General features: G+C 33.3%; 1 protein-coding gene and 1 pseudogene across 9 annotated transcripts in view; one reads left to right on the plus strand and one right to left on the minus strand.

The window, feature by feature from the left end:
• PIGN (phosphatidylinositol glycan anchor biosynthesis class N) overlaps window positions 1–20,706 on the minus strand; it is a 160,362-nt gene that overhangs the window by 39,594 nt on the left and 100,062 nt on the right. For all 9 annotated transcript variants that reach the window (XM_004478658.5, XM_058277847.2, XM_004478659.4 and 6 more), the window contains 4 exons: window positions 19,940–20,048; window positions 17,182–17,290; window positions 10,436–10,538; window positions 3,399–3,501 (listed from right to left, as the gene is read on the minus strand). In XM_004478658.5, coding sequence (XP_004478715.1) covers window positions 3,399–3,501; window positions 10,436–10,538; window positions 17,182–17,290; window positions 19,940–20,048 — 424 coding nt within the window. The remainder of the gene's footprint in view (window positions 1–3,398; window positions 3,502–10,435; window positions 10,539–17,181; window positions 17,291–19,939; window positions 20,049–20,706) is intronic.
• LOC139436690 (pinin pseudogene) lies at window positions 10,922–13,270 on the plus strand (annotated as a pseudogene).

A 20,706-nucleotide genomic window follows, 5' to 3' on the forward strand; every position in this document is an offset into this window, starting at 1 on the left:
AACAGCAACAAAAGACACAAATACCTAAGAATCAATTTAAGCAAAGATGTGCAGGACCTCTATTCAGAAGACTACAAAACAACACTAAATGAAATCAAAGAAGACCTAAACAAATGGAAAGACATTCCATGTTCATGGACTGGAAGACTAAATATCATGAAGATGTCAATCCTACCCAAACTGACTTACAGATTCAATGCAATACCAATGAAATTTCTAACAGCCTGCTTTACAGGAATAGAAGAGGTACCTACCAAATTCATTTGGAAGGAAAAGTACACCCGAAGAGCCAAAAACATCCTAAAAAAGAAGAGCAATGAGGGAGGAATTCCACCGCCTGACCTTAATACATATTTACAAAGCTACAGTGGTTAAAACAGCATGGTATTGGCATTAAGATAGACACACTGATCAGTGAAAAAGAATTGAAAGTCCAGAAATAAACCCTCACCTCTATGGCTAACTGGTTTTTGACAAACCCATCAACATCACATTAATGGGACAAAACAGTCTCTTCAACAAATGGTGCTGGGAGAACTGGGTATCTATAACCAAAAGAATGAAAGAGGACCCATATTTCTTTCGTTTTGAGTTGATAAATCAACTCAAAATGGATCAAAGATCTAAGTATAAAAGTCAAGACCATAAAACTACTAGAAGAAAATATAGGGAAACATCTTAAAAGACCTTGTGGTAGGTGGTGGTTTCTTGGACCTTATAACCAACGCACAAGGAACAGAAGAAAAAAACACATAAATGGGACTTCCTCAACATCAAATACTTGTGCACCTCAAAGAACTTCATCAAAATAGTGAAAAGGCAGCTGACTCCGTGGGACTCCGTGGGAAAAAGTTGGGAAATCACTTACCTGATAAGGGCTTATATCTTTCATGATATAGAAAAACATGCTACAATTCAACAATAAAAAGACAAATGACCATGCGTTTAATATCCAGAATATGTAAAGAAATCCTACAACTCAACAATAAAAAGACAAACAACCCAATTAAAAACAGGCAAAAAGCTTGAATAGACTTTTCGCCAAAGAGGATATACAAATGGCTATAAAGCATGAAAAAGTGCCCAGAATCACTAGCTTTTAGGGAAATGCAAATCAAAACCACAAGACATTATTTCAAATCCACTAGAAAGGTTACTTTTTAAAAAACAGAAAACTACAGGTGTTGGAGAGGATGTTGAGAAATAGGAACACTCACTCACTGCTTGTGGAAATGTAAAATGGTGCAGCCACTGAAAAAGACAATTCGGCAGTTCCTCAGGAAGCTAAGTATAGAATTACAATATGACCCAGCTATCCCACTACTATGTATATACTCAGAATAATTGAAAGCTGGGACTCAGATAGATATTTGCACACCAATGTTCCTAGTGGCATTATTCTCAATTGCCAAAAGATGGAAACAATCAACAGTCAAATGCCCATCAACCAATGAGTGGATAAACAAAAGGTGAATATACATATGATGGAATATTATTGAGCTATAAAAAGGAATGAAGTCCTTATGCATGTGACAACATGGATAAACCTTGAGGACATTATTTTGAGTGAAATATGGCAGACAAAAGGACAAATATTGTATGATCTCAATGATAAGAACTAATTGTAATAAGTGAATCCACAGAGTTAGAATCTAGAATATAGGTTACCAGGGCATAGACTGGGGTTAGAGAATGGGGAGCTGATGCTTAATTTGCACAGAATTTCTATTTAGGTTGATTGTACAAGTTTGGAAATAGATGGTGGTGATGGTAGCACATTATTATGAGTGTAACTAACAGCACATAATTACATAGATGAATGTGCTTAAAAAGGGAAACTTTAGATTGTATACGTTACCAGGAAAAAATTTAAAAATAAAACAGTACTGTACAAAAAAAAAAAAAAAAAAAAAGACAAATGACCCTATTAAAAAATGGGCAAACAGCATTAAAAAAATTAGTTAAAAAAAAAATGGGCAAAAGACTTATATAGACCTCTGTCCAAAGAAGAAATACAAATGGCAAAACAAACACACAAAAATGTTCAACATCACTAGCAATTAGGAAAATGCAAATCAAAGCTACAACGAGATATCATTTCACACCTATTAGAATGGCCACTACTATAAAGACAGAGAACTGCAAGTGTTGGAGAGGATGTGGAGACAGGTAAACTTACTCACTGTTGGTGGGACTGCAGAATGGTAGTCACATTGGAGGACTGTTCGGTAGTTCCTAATGAAGTTGAATATGGACTTGCCATGTCACCCAGCAATACTACTACTAGGTATATACCAAGAAGAACTGAGAGCAGTGACATGAACAGATAGCTGCACACCAATGTTCATAGCAGCACTATTCAAAATTGCCAAAAGATGGAAACAACCCAGGTGTCCATCAACCGATGACTAGATAAACAAAACTGTGGTATACACATCTGTTGGAATATTATGCAGCACAAGACATGAAGTCATGAAGCATATGACAATGTGGATGAACCTGGAGAACATTATGTTGAATGAAGCAAACCAGATACAAAAAGACAAATACTGTATGATTGTTCTATTATGAACTAAATATATTATCTAAAACTCATGGAATTAACTAGAATATAGATCACTGAAAAATAGAATGAGGTTAGAGATTGGAAAGCTGAGGGTAAATCTGTGCAGAATTAGTAAAAAGGTTGTTTATTAATCTTTGAAAACGAATAGAAAAGGTGAAAGCACATTATAGTGTTTGTAAATAGCAGTGCTATTATTACATGGGTATGACTGTGGTTGAAAGGAAAAGTCTAGGGTCATGTATATTATTAGAAAGAAAGCTAAAAAATGTTAACATGGGACTGTACAGCATAGTGAAACCTCAAGTGAAATATGACTATGAATAATACTGCATATGTCTGTTTTTCTTTAAAACGGTACAAATGTATATTAATGTTATATTAATATCAGTCAAAAAAATATGCTAAGTGAAATATACCAGACACAAAGTACTATATATTATATGATTCCATTTATATAAAATGTAAATATAAACCAATTTATAAAGATGGAATTATATCAGTGGTTCTGTAGGACTGGGGAAGGACAGAGGGACTAAGAGGTGGGTGCTAAAGGGTGTGGAGTTTTTCTTTTTGGTATAATGAAATTATTCTACATTTTTTTTGTGGTGATGAATACACAACACTGTGATTCTACTACATGCCACTGATTATACACTTTGGATGGATTGCATGATATGTGAATATATCTCAATAAAACTGCTTTAAAAAATTTACTAAAGTTCCTTGGATATTAAAATTTTAAGTAAAAAGAATTCCTGATGAAAAAATATTGCCTATAGAATAGGGAAAATTTTAATATTCTTAAACAAACACAACAATTTTGACAAGCTACCTTCAGTTTACAGGAATCATCAGATTGTTGTATGATTTCTTGTTCCATGTATATCCAGACAAACATCAAACATGACAATACTAATGGAAACAGAGCTTCATACCTAAGGAGGGGTGGGGGAAAATGAAAAGAAAAAAACATGAAATGAATAAAAATGGAAATTAATAGTGAGAAGCCTTTTTCAAAATTAAAATAACCTTGCTAATAATACTTCTACATCATGATATCACAACATTTAAATTTTTTTTACACTCCCCAAAAGAAGTAGAAATGGAAATATTTAAATTTCAAATACTATTTCTTTTTAAACTTATTAAATCTTGAAATTATTTCAAATTTAAAATAGTTGGAATATTTATAAATCACAAAGTAAACATCATATATGAACAAAAGAAAAAGCATTAAAACAAAGGTAAAAAGTCAATTCTTGAGTTAAAATTATTAATAAAAGTAGAAAGAGCAAGATGAACATCTCAGATTTTTAAAAATAGGCATAATATAGGAGTACAAACCTCTCAAAAAAAGGATCAACAAATACATGAAAATATATTTGACTTTATCAAATAATTGATATGGAAAGTAAAACACAATGAGATACTATATTAATTTATATTTGCCAATATAGAAAAAATATTCATTGTTAAGAATGTGATGAAAAAGACACATTAATACACTCTATATAAGAATATACATTTTTGAAAGGCAATCAATACTATGTATCAAGAATCTTAAAAATATTCACATACTATAATCCAACAATGCTAATTCTAGAATTTACACTGAGAAGGTAATCAGACATTTGCTCTATGATTTGACATAAAGATGTGTTCTTGCAATACTCTTTACAGATACAACCTATGTATCTATAGGGAATTGATTAATGTATGGTAGGTATACCTATAAGCTGCAGGATAATGTGGATATAATACCAAAAGACAAACACTCACGAGATTACAGTAACAGAAGCTTTTTTCTAATCCCTTTCCACACCAGTTTGGGGTAAGTGTTCCACCTTTGTAATTTCTAAATACTACATCACTTATCACACTATATTTAATTACATGCTTACTTAGGTGAATTTCCCACTAGGTTATAAAATCTTTGACAACTGTCTGTCTTGTCACTACTGCATGCCCAGCTCACAATAATTATTTATTGAATGAATTACTAATTGGAATTACAAAACAAAACAAAAATGTACTACCCTTTTAACTTTATCAACTATTGAAATCTACACCACATGATACTGTTTCCTAAACATGAGAAAGTAAAAGAAATGAAATGTTTTAAACTTTACCTCAGATCATAAAACTAAAACACTAAACTGAAGAAACATCTGGTTCGAGAAAGCATATACAAACCACTCTGTGATTCAGAATGCCCAAAGATATAGATGACACATACATGAGAAAATATCATTAGTAAAACAAACATGGAAAACTGTACAAAGCAGTACCGTTTTTAGTATAATAAAAGAGCATTTGACATTCTTATTTAAAAATGAAATACTATACAGTTAAGGAAATAATGAAATAGAAACTGTTGGAGATACTATTGGGTTGGTGCAAAAGTAATTGCAGTTTTGCATTGTTGAAATTTGCCATTTGATATTGGCATACATTCTTAAATAAATGTGGTTATGTTATACATCTTTTTTAAGATTTATTTTTATTTATTTATTTCCCCTCTTCCCCCTCCTCCCCTGCCCAGTTGTCTGTTCTCTGTGTCCATTCGCTGTGTGTTCTTCTATCCTTGTCAGCGGCACAAGTAATCTCTGTCTCTTTTTGTTGTGTCATCTTGCTGCGTCAGTTCTTCGTGTGTGCAGCTGCCACTCCTGGGCAGGCTGCACGTTCTTTCACACTGGGCAGCTCTCCTTGTGGAGCGCATTCATGTCGTGGGGCCCCCCTACATGGGGAACACCCCTGCGTGGCAGGGCACTCTTGTGCACACCAGCACTGTGCGTGGGCCAGCTCCACACAGGTCAAGGAGGCCCTGGGTTTGAACCGTGGATCTCCTGTGTGGTAGGTGGACGCTCTATCCATTGAGTCAAGTCTGCTTCCCTGTTATAACATCATTTTAATGTGCATTTCTCACTTTATGTTTTTTTACTAATGACATTACTTGCTGTTTATTTTATATTTATTTTAGACTATGGGAATTATGTTAGAAAAAAAGCAAATTCAAGTGATTTTCTGAGTTCAAAATGGGTCGTAAAACAGCAGAGACAACATCAAGTATGCATTTGGCCCAGGAACTGCTAAAGAACATACAGTGCAGAGATGGTTCAACAGGTTTTGCAAAGGAGACGAGAATCTTGAAGATGAGGAGTATAGTGTTTGGCCATCAGAAGTTGACAAAATCTGATTGAGAGCAATCATCAAAGCTGATCCTCTTAAACTACACGAGAAGTTACCAAAGAACTCAAAGTCGATCATTCTATGATTGTTTGCCATTTAAAGCAAATTGGAAAGGTGAAAATGCTTGATAAGTGGGTGCCTCATGAGCTGACTGAAAATTTTTAAAATTGTCATTTTGAAGCACTGTCTTCTCTTATTCTATGCAACAACAGTGAACCACTTCTCGATCAGATTGTGACATGCAACAAAAAGTGGATCTTATACGAAAACTGGCAATGACCAGCTCAGTGGCTGGACAGAGAAGAAGCTCCAAAGCACTTCCAAAAGCCAAACTTGCATCAAAAAAAGATAATGGTCACTGTTTGGTGGTCTGCTGCCACTACAGCTTTCTGAATCGTGGTAAAACCATTATATCTGAGAAGTATGCTCAGCATATGAATGAGATGCACTAAAAACTGCAATCCTGGAGCTGGCATCAGTCAACAGAAAGGGCCCAATTCTTCTTCACGATAACGCCCGACCGCATGTCTCAGAAACAGCACTTCAAAAGTTGAACAAATTGGGCTATGAAGTTTTGATTCATCCGTCATATTCACCTGACCTCTTGCCAACTGACTAACACTTACTTCTTCAGGCATCTCAACAACTTTTTGCAGGAAAAACACTTCCACAATGAGCAGGATGCAGAAAATGCTTCCCAAGACTGCATCAAACCCTGAAGCTGCTTTTTAACCATGTTTGAATAAGCAAACTTATTTCTCATTGGCAAAAATGTGTTGATTGCAATGGTTCCTATTTTGATTAATAAAAATGTGTTTGAGCCTAGTTATAATGATTTAAAATTCATGGTCCAAAACTGCAATTTCTTTTGCATCAAACTAATACATATTGGCCCTATTCTTCAAACAAATAAAAGTTAAATGAAATATTCATACCCTTTGGCCCATCTATCCAAAAAGCTAATTCATGAAAACATAAATCAAACTACAATTTGTGTTTGGTGTAATGAAAATCCTCTAAAATCGAGGAGATGACAGCACAAATCTGTGATGAAAATGAGAGCCACTGAGTGTACACTTTGAATGGATTGTACAAAGCATGGGACCATACAACACAGGGAACCCAATGGTGGAAGATGGACTGTGGTTAACAGGACAAATATGAGACAAGTCTCTCATGTACAATGATTAATATACAATAGTAATAAAGAGTGTTAATAGTCAGGTAGGTTGGGGGAAAAAAATACACCAAATCTAAGATATGGACTATAGTTCATAGTAATATTTTGATGATGTTTTTTCATAGTTTGTTAGCAAATGTTTCACAACAACGCAAGGTGGTGTTGGTACAGAGATGTATGGGAACCTTGTATGAGGATATGCATGTTTGCTTTGTGAATTCACAACTTTTACCATACACTTATCATTTATGTATGCTCACGTATGAATGAAATACTTCAATAAAATTTCACTTAAAAATACAATTTGTGATAATAAAAAATGGAAAAAAAATATAATCAAATATAGAAGAATAGCTAAGTAAATCAGGATGCAACCATATAATGAAATATTAAGTATTTATCAAAATGAAGGTTAAGAGGCCTATAAGCCACTTGGGAAAATGCTTCTGAAATAATGTTAAACAGAAAGGAAAAAAAAAGGTAAGAAATAGTACATGTACTATGATTAATATTGTGTTTAAAAAAAAGAGAGATAAAACTAGAAGGAAATATACCAGAGCATCAACAGGGTTTTACTCTACCTTTCAAAATGTGGTTATATTATTTTTACAATGATAAAACAAAATAGAAAAAAAGAGATTTAGCATATCTGAAACCTTGCTATTTTTTAAAGCTTAGTTCCAATTCCACATTCTCTTTGATGGTATCAAGCCAGTTCCCACACTCCAGCTTTCTCTATTCATTCTTTATATCATACAATTTGCAACCTTAATTAACTCACAATAACTTAATTATTCTACTTTGTAATTGTCTAACATTGTAAAATATAATCCTTATTTTATAGCAGCTCACAAGTATACATCTGTGGTACTATCTGCATGCCTGCATAGTACTTAGAACACTGTAGGTGTTAAAGAAAAAACAACTGTTGATTAATTGAATCAAGAAAGTATATTTTGAGCAAAAGTGGACCATGATTTTTTAAATATTTGCAATTACATATGAACTTATCCTAAAAAACATACTGCATAGCTCTACAAATAGAGCTATGCTATAGATTTATTTCCTTTCAAAAAACTATAAACTATGATCACTTTCTTTTGCAAAATGTAGACTAACAGATTTTTGGGACATTTCTTAAGACAATAAATACCTTGCATGAAATGCATATTTGGATTAATGAACTGAAATACAGTCAAATCTCCTTATTCAGAGTTATTATGCTTTAAAAAGTCATCGCAAACACTGAATTAGCAAATGCTGAGCCACTGTTTCTAGGGGAAATATACGGTAAGGTTCTTGTAAGCCTATGGTTACAACATTTTCATCAATCCATCAATACATAATCTTGTTTAATGTGTGTTTCTATTTAAAGAAACCTCATTTAATACATATTGTTGACTCATGAACAATGAGCTCACAGCCAACAACACTATTACTCAGCCTGAATGGAGCTTATCTAACACACTTATTTTCTCTGTAAAGCACATCACAACTTTCTTGAGCTTAAGAACACAACATAGTCCTTCAGCACTATAGCTGGAGGCCATTTTAGAAGCAAATCACCATCAAAAAGCACAGAAATACAAAAAAAAAAAAAAGCAGCACTAAATATAATTCTAACTATTATACTAATATACCAAAGAACATTTCTTTACAGTATTCCCACTGAAACAAGAAGGCAGAATACAGCCTTATTTGACCTTAGCTGGGATCGCTAAGTGATTCAAATTTTTTACTGTTCTGCACTTGTCCACAAATGACTGCACAAGTGCCATGAGTACTGATTTTAGAGTTACAAATAAATTTTAACAAGTAAATTCACAAATACTGAATCCATAAATACTGAGGATCAACCATATCAATAAAATGTCATGATGAGAGTACATAATGAAACCTTACTAAATTAGGATCTGCTAATTTGGTCTCTGAGCAAACTAAAGGCTGAACCATAATAGGTGGACTCTGTTTTGCAAAACTGATTTGACACTAAAAGAATGTACTAAATGGAAAAATTAGACTGTGTTAAAGTTACCCTTGTTGAATTTTCTGTGATACTAAATATACTTTCTAATGTAGAATAATATCTCTCAATGGACTATTAAGGTCATACTCAGCATTAATATTCTGACTTGAGGCCTGGATTTTCATTTTTATTTTCTTAAAATAAGTTTTAATGGCAATTTGTTTTGATATCTCTCATGACTATTAAGTTGATGATTTAAAAGAGTATAACACCTATCCCCAGTGTATGTTACATGATGAACTCACTCTACATTACGGCTTCTATTGGAAACTCCTTCCTCTCAGGCAGGAAATGCTCTTAGTCCTGAATAACCTGAGGTGGTGGCTGTAAAACAACTAATGACAAGGTCTCAGTTGGATGAGACTGAGACTGGGTCTGAGATTGGGGCCCAGACCTGGTAAGCAAGGAGAAAGGGAAAAGACAGGAGGTGAGGGGAGATTTGGTGACAGAGGGTAGTTTAGTGTCCCTATGGATCATTTTCTGTCTGGGGATCAGAAGAACTACCAGGGTCTAGGTCTATAACATCACTACAAGAAGATTTTGAGAAGATTCCTCTAATTCTGAATTAGGAAAATTAGGTCTACCAAAAAATGAACCCAAGTCTTAGACCTAAAATTGCTTTATAAAACCTGCTGGGAATAATCTGTTGAGAACACAATTGTGAATTCCTTAAATTTAGTCTATTTTGTACCAAGATGCTGTATTTGGGCCAAAATTTTGTCTGTGAGTGGTATTTACTTAATTTGTCTATTCTATTCAGGTGTTTGTTATAATATGCATATTTCTCACCCTTATAAGGATTTAAGCACAGATGAAATAAAATTCAAAAGCAAATAGAGAATTCTATTTTCATCACAGTAAATGAGGAAGTATATCATTGTCTTCATTGAATTCTGGAGAATTCTTCCACTTTAGCCCTAAATCAAATCACTGTTGTTTTTTGTATGAAAAATTTCAATATTAAATAAAAAGAAATTATTTAACTTTTGATAAAATATTCTCAAAGTTCCCCAAATCAAAGGAAGTTTTGGATTACTATACATGTAAGAGTGAAAGTAAAAACTAATGAAATAATATATTCAACGAAGAATGAACAAGTCAAAGCCATGAGTTAGACTGCATGAAAGAAATGTAACAAAAACTAAAACTTACCTTCTCAGGCATTATTTCAGGCTTAAGAGTCCTGTATACTCAATCACAATTTTCTAGCACCATAGAAAAATAACATCTTAGCAACTTTAGAAAATAAACAGAAAGACAAAGACAACAAACATTTCTATGAAAATGATTAAGAAAAAGAAAATTTATAGACCACATTATATGCAGTTCTTACAGGGTAGAAAATATTTACAATTTATCCCTCAAGATTTATTAAACATTTTTCATTTCTAGAAGTTAAATACTGATAGAGAAAAATGCCAAAATATCATTAAAACTTGTTATTATAAAATTAAGTTTTTTAAAAAGTTTATACCCTGTGCTTAGAAGTAGGTAGGTTGACATCAAAGAAAGAAAGATGCTAAACAATCGCTGAAAGAGAATTGTGGGACTCAGCAATGGCACAACCAAGGAAGAAGCTACAATAAAACAGAGCATATCACATGTCAGTATAGTCATAAAGTATGTTTTTAAGATTTTAAGAAATCTGAGATTTCCCATTTTTAATTAAAATTACACTTCATTATTTTAATCATATTTTAGTTTAAAAAACTCATATTTCCTTGATTTATTTTCAGCTTTGTTTAATGTAATAATACTAACTCTTAAATGAATAATTTATTTTTCTAATGAAATATAGAAATATTACTCAAGATTCAGCAACTCTTTCCTTAATTAGGCATTTATATCTTAGATCAAAGACACCTTACTCCCCAGAAATGCATTTTTCCTAAGCTTTCCCCCCACACCCCTCAAATGTTTCCCATGCAAAGTACAAAGGCATTGACAGATGTAGTGTGCCATGTGGAAAATCAGAGGCAAGGGAGAATGATTCACCATACATGATAGTTGTAGTAAGAGTATTTTTAATCTTGGTCCAAAGGATAAGAAATGCAACTGCTTCAGTAAGGGAAGGGGAAATCAAAGGGAGGCAGCAAAACATAAACTCCTCTCATCTTTGTTTTATGAAGGAAATGTGTATAACTTAATAACACCCTCTCCCCCTCCCCTACCCCCAATTTGGGAGGTAATATGTGTGGTTGTTAAGTTCCCAGAGTATGGAAACAGATGGGATGGAATCCTGTCTCAACCACTTGTAACTGCATAGTCATGGGGTAGGAATTGTTTATATCCTACTACAGCAAATCAACAGCTTACTCAAATAATAACCAGTTAGAAGATAGAGTGAATGAGAGAAAACCATTTACAATAGTAACAAAAAGTATTAAAAATTTAGTAATAATACATAACAAGAAATGTTCAAAGCCTATATGAGGAAAATTATAAAAAACTAACTTTTGGAGTTACAGATAGAGATCTTAAAGGGGCAGTTAGCAAGGTGCATGGGGAACATCAGAGGAGGAAAGAATCACGCCAAGAAAGTGACAGAGGTTGATGATGTCAAAAAGCCAGCATTGCAGTCTTCGTTTGTACCGACCTCCAACAAGTGTACAGGTAAAGACTTTATCCAGGATCAAAACATGGATGAAAAGGGAAAGCAAAGAAATCGAAGAATATTTGGTTTAATGGGTGCCCTTCAGAAATTTAAACAAGAATCCATTGTTGCTACTAAGAAGCAAAAGAGGCACCAGGAAATTGGACAAAAACTTTAAGTACAGGCAGAAGAAGAGAGAAAGCAGGTTGAAAATGAGATAAGAGAACTATTTGAAGAGAGGGATGCTAAACAGAACTGCAGCTTTTAAAACAGAAGATTTAGCTTGCAGAGCTGAAAGAAGGGAATGAGCATAATGCAAAGATAATTAAATATATAAGAACCAAGACAAAGCCCCACTTATTCTGCATTCCTGGAAGAATGTATTTAGCTAACAAAAACTAACAGAAGAGTCATAGAGAAAAAGGAATGGTAGATTTGAAGGTAGATGCATCAAATCTACAGAATAAATAAATAAAATAGAGGCTAGGGCTAGAAGATAATCAATGAAGGGAAAAGAACATCAGGTGGTATATAATGAACAGAAGGTAGAATAAGAAGAGGATATGGTGGCCCAATGAAAGGAAGTTGCAAGGGACAGGCAATCAGCACAATAATGTAGAAATAGAGGAAGTAGGAGAGGAAGAGGAAAAGGAAATAGGCATAGTTTGCAGTGATGCAGGAAAAGAACAGGACGGGGAGGAGCAAAAACAGGAAATGGCAGTAAGATGGAGGGAGACATTGAGGTTAAGGGAAAGTGAGAAGTAACAGGATAGTCAGCCTGACAAAGTTATGGATGCACCAGAGATGGTTAAGAATGTAAAAATATAATTGTTGAGCAGAAGGTCATGGAAACTAATCAAGTTTAAAATGTAGAACCTTCAGAAAATGAAACTAGCAAAGAAATGGAGCTAGATATAGAATTTGAAGTTGAGCCAGATAATGAATGTAGAGCTTTTCCTCCAGGGAAAGAAAATTTTAGTGCTCTAGGAATAGAAAAGGAGCCTGAGGAAAAAGAACAAGAATCTAAGCCCCAACCAGAGCCTATGGCTCAACCTCAACTTCAGCCCAGCCCCAGCCCCAGCCCCAATCTCGGACCCAGTCTCAGTCTCATCCAATACTCCAGGCCCCACTTCTCTCTCAGCCTGAGACCTTGTCATTGTTTTACAGCCACCACCTCAGGTTATTCAGGACTAAGAGCATTTCCTACCTGAGAGGAAGGAGTTTCCAATAGAATCTGTAAAACTCATTGAGGGGCCAGTAAAGTCCATCTTAACAGTACATCCAAAAAGCAAAAGCAAAACCAAAACTCTAGCAAGAGTAAAAGTTGAAGCAGTAGCAGTAGTAGCTCTAGTAGCATTTTAACCAGTGGCAGCAGCAGTAGTAGTAGTCGAAGTAGTGCCAGTAGCAAATCACAGCAGTAGCAGAGATAGTAGCCACAGCACTACTAGTAGCAGTGAGAGCAGAAGTCAGAACAGGGGCTGGGGACATAATAGAGAGCACAGAAGGAGTGTGGATCCGAAGCAAAGGGATACTTCAGGACTATAAAGAAGCCACAGATCTTTAAAGGGTGGTTGTAGCAGAAATACAAAAGGATCAAAGAATAAGAATTCCCGATCTGACAGAAAGAAGTCTATTATCAGAGAGTAGTCATCAAGCAAAGGATCTGTAAGAACTGAAAGAGACCAAAAATCAGACAGGAAAGACAAAAGGCACTAATGGAAAAGGCCAGGCTGTCTTAGTCTATTCTTTGCAGTAGCAGATTTCTTGATGAGTGTAAAGGATTGCCTTTCCTTATATGGAGGATGCTATGTTGCCTGAAGAATTGCATGTTGTAAAAAATCTTTTTTGGAAAATACAGACTGTTTGTTTACCACACATTTTTGTACTTTTTTGTATAATTTTGTACATTATTTATCAAAATTATGTGAGGCTCCAAATATGCAGGAACAATGATAATAATAAAAGACTAACATCTTTTGTCATCTTATAAAATATCCTATTCTCTTCAGTAGGAGTCTATATATTTTAATAGGAAAATGAATCTGCTCCCTTCTAATTCTGTATCATAAATTGCTATGGAAGAAAGAACATAAAACAGAAAAATTAAAAAGAAAAAAAAGAAAACAAAAAATTGCTATGGAAAAATAAATGTGTATTTCTTTAATTATTTTTGAGATGTCCTCGTGGATACTTGTATAATAAATATCCTCTTGATATTTTCAACATTTATCATTAGATACTGAACATGATGAGAATGCTTGTTGAAGGTTTCCTCACTTTTATTTGCCTTACAGTTATTTTGAGTTGTCAAAGTCAGATCTTTGCAGTTTTGAGGGGTAATATAGTTTTTTCTTTTCTTTACTTTAAAATCATTTACCATCTTCTAATCACCCTTGTTATTTTAATCTAAGCATTTCCCCCCGTTTCTCATGTTTAAACCATATATTAAGATTCAGTAGATAAAACAATACGGTCTGGTCAGAATTTTCTTCCTGATTATGGGAACATCATTCTTTTCACTCCATGGTTACATGTGTAATACAGCTTACATATCTTTTAGATATACAATTGAGGTTGAGCCGTAGGCTCTTTCTAGGGGAGGAAGGCAGAAAAGTATCTTCGGAACTTAGTTTTTGAGTTTGTGATCTTAACTTTTGTGTTGGCTCTAAAACATACTGAATATGTGTTTTCAATAATTTTTGTTTAAGGAAGTATTGTATGAAAGTTTACAAACTGAGGGAAGTTCACTTAGACTTGAATAGGCAAGCAACATAACACAGTGTACCAAGTGATTATTTACTTTGATGTTTTATAAATTTGTGTGAACTTGAAGTATCTGCTGTCCATTAATATATATGTGCAAATAAATGTGGCTTAGACTTGTGGGGGGAAAAAAAGCAAAGCACAAAAGAGGATATATATTATGCTATCTTTTGAGTAAAAAGTAAGGAAAAAGAAGAGAACACACCCTTTATCAGTTTATCAGTAAAAAGAGAAACACATGAAGGATAAACTAGAAAGCAATGAAGGTTATTATCTACTGGGGGGGGGGGGAAGCAGTACAGGTGTGGCCCTTCTTAGAGTATGCTTTTTTAAAAATATAGCTTCTATGTTTGAAAGCATGTGAAGATTCTACATATTTAAAAATTAGATTAGGTCAAAAAGAATTGGAAATTAAAAAAAAATACCCATAACAGATAAACTTAGCTGAATACATAAATATATACAACCACATACTTCCTAGGTCTGTCTGTTGAAAGGGTCCAAAGCAAATATACCACAGTAGTGATGAGTACACCTAGCACCCAGATCTTAGTCTCTAATACCCACTTAAAAGAACCATGGCTCCTCAGGATAGATACAGGGTAAACCAAGAACATTGTCTTGATGCCATAAATTAAGAAAGCGTTCAAAAAAATATTGGGGAAACCTGGACAAGGACATGGAAGCCAGCCTGAAGTGGATTCCCCTGGCCAAATCTGGGACAATCTAAGCACCATATAGATACCTACAGTAATGAATTATAAGCCATTGAAGAAAAGAGGAATTCATGAGTCCATACCAACAGTAAAGAAATAAGTGAATAAGTGAATTTGAAAGGAAAAAAGTGAAAATTATTGCTTATAGTATAACATCAGTAGTCTTCTGGTAGATGTAGAAGGAGGGTTAGAATTGGAAAATCTTGTGTTTTTTTAGCCATCATGGTGAAATCTGCATCAGGCAAGAATTATGAGTGGATGCTAAATCTAGGGGACATTTTTTATAAAAAGGATATTTGGTGGTATTAAAGTATCTCCCCAGGTTGCTTATTAGTTTCAGGGGAAGGAAATATCCAATAAATATATACTATGAAAGCTGGGCAACATCTTGAGAGGGTGATCAAAATTAATTATTACCAATGAGGGACAGATAGAGATTATGTGCCTTCAGATGTGACCCTAAGAAGGACACATCACTTATACAGTAACATGGCCAATAATACATAATCTCAATTTAATTATAAGGAAACTTCAGAAATAAATTAAATAACTGTGGATAGTGGTGGCTATATTCTTCAAAAATCCCTAGATAGGTAAGAAAACTAGGGAGTTGAGCCAGACTACACTGTGAAAAAATTAGGTTACATGGTGGGCAAGAATTAGGCAGCTATTTATGTACACCTAATCTTTTATTTATTATTTGCCACAGATTGTTATCTGCTGGTGTGTGTTGTAAATGATTGCATATTTGTGAAATATTCCATATAATAGAAAGAGCTCCCTTTAATACTGTATTTCCTTTTCATGATTTTTGTTTTTTTCTTTGTATTTGAAAACTAACATATCATATGAGGGATCATTACACGTCCCTGCAGAATATAAGCTACAGGAGGGCAGTGACTAGATCTATATTTATTATTCTCAGTGACAGAACACAGTACACACTGAACACGTTTTTTAAAGAAGTGAAGTCATCACTAATGTTCATGTGAAATAAATACAAATAGTAACTATACTAATGAGTATCTTTAAAAAGGAAGGCCTACAGAATGCCCACAATGAAAATGAAGCTTATGCCATGAAAATGAAGCTACTTATATAATTATGATAGCAGTTACTGTTCAAGAATAACTTTCAGTTAAACACAGACCAAGGTACTTGGAAAATGAGAAAATCAATATTTTAGGAGTCAATTGTCTACTTCCTATTCCTCTGTTTAGGCTTCCAGATGATTCTGAGGAGAAACATTCCTATCTTTGACACCTCTTTTTAAAGTAAAGTTCCATTCAAAAATAATTTTCTCTGTTAAAGATGAACAAAAGTCATTTAAAAAATACAAAGGTTACACTGCATATCAAATCATTTATAAGTACTGTGGAGCATCTTTTTAAAAATGAGAAACCTTGACTTAAAGTCTGCTCTTGCCTTGCATTTGGAAGGGAGAACCTAAGTCCTTAAATTATATATATTTGCTTCACACACACACATTCTAACATTCTTAGAAAACAGTACTACATATAAAAATATGTTTGAAATATTTAACAGGTTTTATAAAATGTATAATGTGTTGGAGGTGACTAATCAAAATTATTTACAGAAAGAGAAATATAGATAAAATTTAACTGTAACCTGGTCCCTATGTAAGAACTGAGAATTTATGAATGAACAAGAAAATTAAGCAAAGGACCTCTTCGCAAAATCCTCTTCTGGAATCACTCAGATTTTTATCAGATATTAACTACTCAACCTATTATCAGATCATAAATACTTTATCAAGTAATTCTTAACACATGCATATTCACGAAAATTCTAATTTTCTTTGTTAAATTCCAGCAAAAGATAGAAATAAAAGCTGGTTATTAATTATTTCTTCTATTACAGGGGTTCTTAACCTTTTTTGTTCCACAAACACCTTTGCCAGTCAGGTAAAAACCATGTGCCCTTACTAAGTCCACACTATATTGTGTATTATATAATAAATATAGCACATCTGTACCAACATGTCCCCACAAGAATGCTTTTTTGCATTTCAATTCAAGCTCATGGACCCCTAAGAACTCCTGTACTAACAATGCAGATACAAATGGATAATTTTAAGACAATTGACTTGATGTAAAGTTATCTTAATTGATTTGAGTGTTCTCTTACCTAGTATTGTCCAGCTAACTATTTGATTCATAAGAGGCAGTCCCTGTTTCTTGAGTAGACTGCTATGCGTGCTATATACAACATACATAGAGAGCACTATGCTCAGCATCTGTAAACAAATACAAAACAGGCAAATGAAAGAGGGTGGCAAGAGAAAAATTTATATACTATAAAGAATGCTTAGAAAAGTGCTGTGAAGAAATAGAACTTGGCCAAATGCTGTTAAAATTGGACCAGCTCACCTTCTTGTGGCCAAAGTTTGTTAGTATTCTTGTACCAAATGTCCTCCTTCACAAGCATGAAATGATGCATTTTACGTTTTCAAGAATATTTTGTCATACATTATCACACTGCTTCTATTTGGAAGTATTCATTATTAACATTAAAGGTTTTTTAAATCATGGAAACAAAGAGGGTAGAATATATGTATATATACATGTATAGTTTAGTGTATATGGTTTAGTTTATTCTACCTCTGGCCTTCCTCCACTGTAAAATTAATTTATTCATTCAGTATATGCATATGACCTGAGTTTGTACCTGGCTCTGGAAATACAAGCAGTATAAATACCCTTCAGGGAATATTTATAAACTAGTGTAGGAATTGGCCAACTATGGCTTGCATGCTGGTGGCCTGTTTTTTACAATACTGCTTTATTGGATCACTGTCAGTTCCATTCATTTATGCATTGTCTATGGCTCCCTTTGACTACAATGGAAAAATAAAATTTGCAACAGACACCATATGACCCACAAGCCTAAAATATTTACTATCTGGCTCTTTTGAAAAAAGTTCGCTGACCACTGAACTAGTGAATATAAAGAAAAAAGAAAAAAAAGCTATGACTGCAATGAAAGCTCTTCTAGAGATCAGATTAGGAGTGTCATCACCAAATGCTAGAGACATATTTAACCTACTCTCATATTTCCAGAGCCTTAAGAAGGAAAAATTGCTATAATACTAATACTAGGATCCTTCAATTGGAAAACAAATTCTCATTTCAGAGATGTTAAAATGTGAAAAAATGAGTATCTTGAAAGTAATAAAAATGGTATGTAGTTTGATTAGTTTATTCTGGAGAACTGCCCAGATGAAGGGAAACTTTCCTCACTTAATATTTGGTAAATAACATATGCATGTCAGTAAAAAGAAAGAAGAAAATACTTACATTATTCAGAAAATAAACTGGAGTTAAAAGATAAACTGAATAACCAAAAACACCTTTAAGATTTCAACAGTATAGCATACAACTGTAGCAGTTCATATTTGAAAAATGTTGTAGCTTAAAAGCTATGGTTCTGTATGCAGCAGGCATGCAAGTAAATATTTGCTGAGTGTCTACATAATGATAGGATGTAACAATGGGTGGCGAGTAAAGTTAGGATAGAAAAATATGATAAATATTTATTGTGGTTGGACCTAGAGAGTAAGTGGAAATGACCTTGAAAATTATTTTAATATTTAGCAAAATAATAGAAGTTTTCATAGTGCTGAAAATCATTAACTGTGAAGGTAAATTGCTTGATTTTGAAACATGGGAATCTAAGAACATTTAGCATATTTAGAGTTTTATTTTTGGAAAAACTAAGAAATAAAAACTAAGAAACAGTTTGGAAAACTGTCAATAACAGGAATAAAATGCAAATTAATTAAAAAAACAGATTTACCTTACAATCAAGAGTATTTCTAACAAAGCAAATTTTAAGAATTTTAACATGATATTCTTTATACCTATAGAATAAGATTCAGAAACATTCACTTCTGTCAAAGCACTCATTATTATTGGTGAAATCTGCCCTAATCTATCACAATTATTAGTGTTAAGACAAGTCAGAGTACCTTATAATATGAAATATTTGTTCCAATAGTTCAACTTGATATTTGACAAAATATTTCTTCTCTTTTTATCAGTTCTCTGTTGTTCTCCAAGAATGGATTTAACTTATGATATCAAATTTTAGGTGTTATATATTTTTTAAGTGTTACTGAAAACATTTTTGATTACACTAACTTTGCTCTGAGGAAATATTTTGAGAAGACATATATGTGCTTTATTTTCTTTCAGGGTTCCAGATGTGATTTTTTTGGTTTACTGTTTAAAAGAAGAAAAACAAGTCACCCCTACCTTTATATACCAAAAAAGCTGTAAGTTTAAGGAATATTATATCATATTATCTCTAATTCTCATAGCCCTATTGGATATTATCTTTGCTTTACAGAGTAAACAAGCAAACAAACTGAAGTTAAATTACTGAAAATCACCCAGATAGTACGCAGCATAGCTGGGAACTGACTCAATTCTAAAATATCAAGTTCAAAGTTCTTTTCATCACACCAAAGTCACCAACTAAGCTTAAGTTTATTTTCTCCTAGAAGATATACTGAAGGCATAAACTGACTCGTCTTCATATAAATAAACCCAGAGGCTTCTTTCACTTCAAAGTACCTTCAAAGACTTTTTCCTGATTCATATGAGGACCATACAAGATCTCAGAACAGAAGACCTCTGTGGCTCAACTTCTGGATTTGGTCAAGATATCTCTTAGGTCTCCTTAACCTCTACTTTCTAGCCATCTTTAGAATTCCTCCTGTTGACCTTTTTGCTATTTCATACCTTTTAGAGAATACTAAATAGAAAACTCAGTGGGTAGGAATGAGTGACTTCAACACTTCTTAAGAACAACATTATAAAATATAACTATAAGATACATTTGGCTTATTGTTAGTATAACATATTGTTAAAAATCTGTAACTGACCTGAAATAGATGTAGCAATATCTCTTCATTTATAAGACTTTCTTTTCTTTTTATGGCAGATGTTATAAAAAACAGGGATAGCAGAAGAACCACCAAGCCTGCTCCCATTCTGTTTTGAAATACAATTCAAAATTTAAACTTTTCTTAAGATATTTCCTGAACACATACTATATGAAAACATGACATATCTTACTGTAATGCAGAACCTTTTAGTCAACTGATTTATTCCAGATGAAGAAGCAAAATGGATACACAAATGGAAGACAAATATGGTTTCACATATCTGTTCTTGTAATTTTCTATAAGAGGGAGATGCTGTGAGATATCAAATAGAAAGTAGGAAATTTCTCTATGAACCAGGATTTAAAATGAAGAAGTTTAAAGTATAGCTATTAATTTATTAGCAAACCAACACAAATTTAAATCACTTAGGAATTTAAATTATATATAGAGGGAAACAACATAATTTTAAAACATGAAAATTAGTTTTCTCATGTTTAACAAGTCTATTTGATTCTTGCATTCATGTTTAGATTGTGCAAGTGGCAAACTGATAGAGACCAGTTATACAATTTCTTTATCTTTAGGAAATGACAAATTCTGTTCAACTATGTCAATACTGCTTGAACAGGACTGATAAATAGAGAAACAGATGAATGGAAGGAAAGGGGCATTATACAGAAAATAGAAGAACTGACAAAGCAACCAAAAGCAGTAAATAAATGAAAATACTTGAATTCATTTTCTACAAACTATTTATAGTTTAT

This window comes from Dasypus novemcinctus, chromosome 16, assembly GCF_030445035.2.
Source record: "Dasypus novemcinctus isolate mDasNov1 chromosome 16, mDasNov1.1.hap2, whole genome shotgun sequence".
Lineage (NCBI taxonomy): Eukaryota > Metazoa > Chordata > Mammalia > Cingulata > Dasypodidae > Dasypus > Dasypus novemcinctus.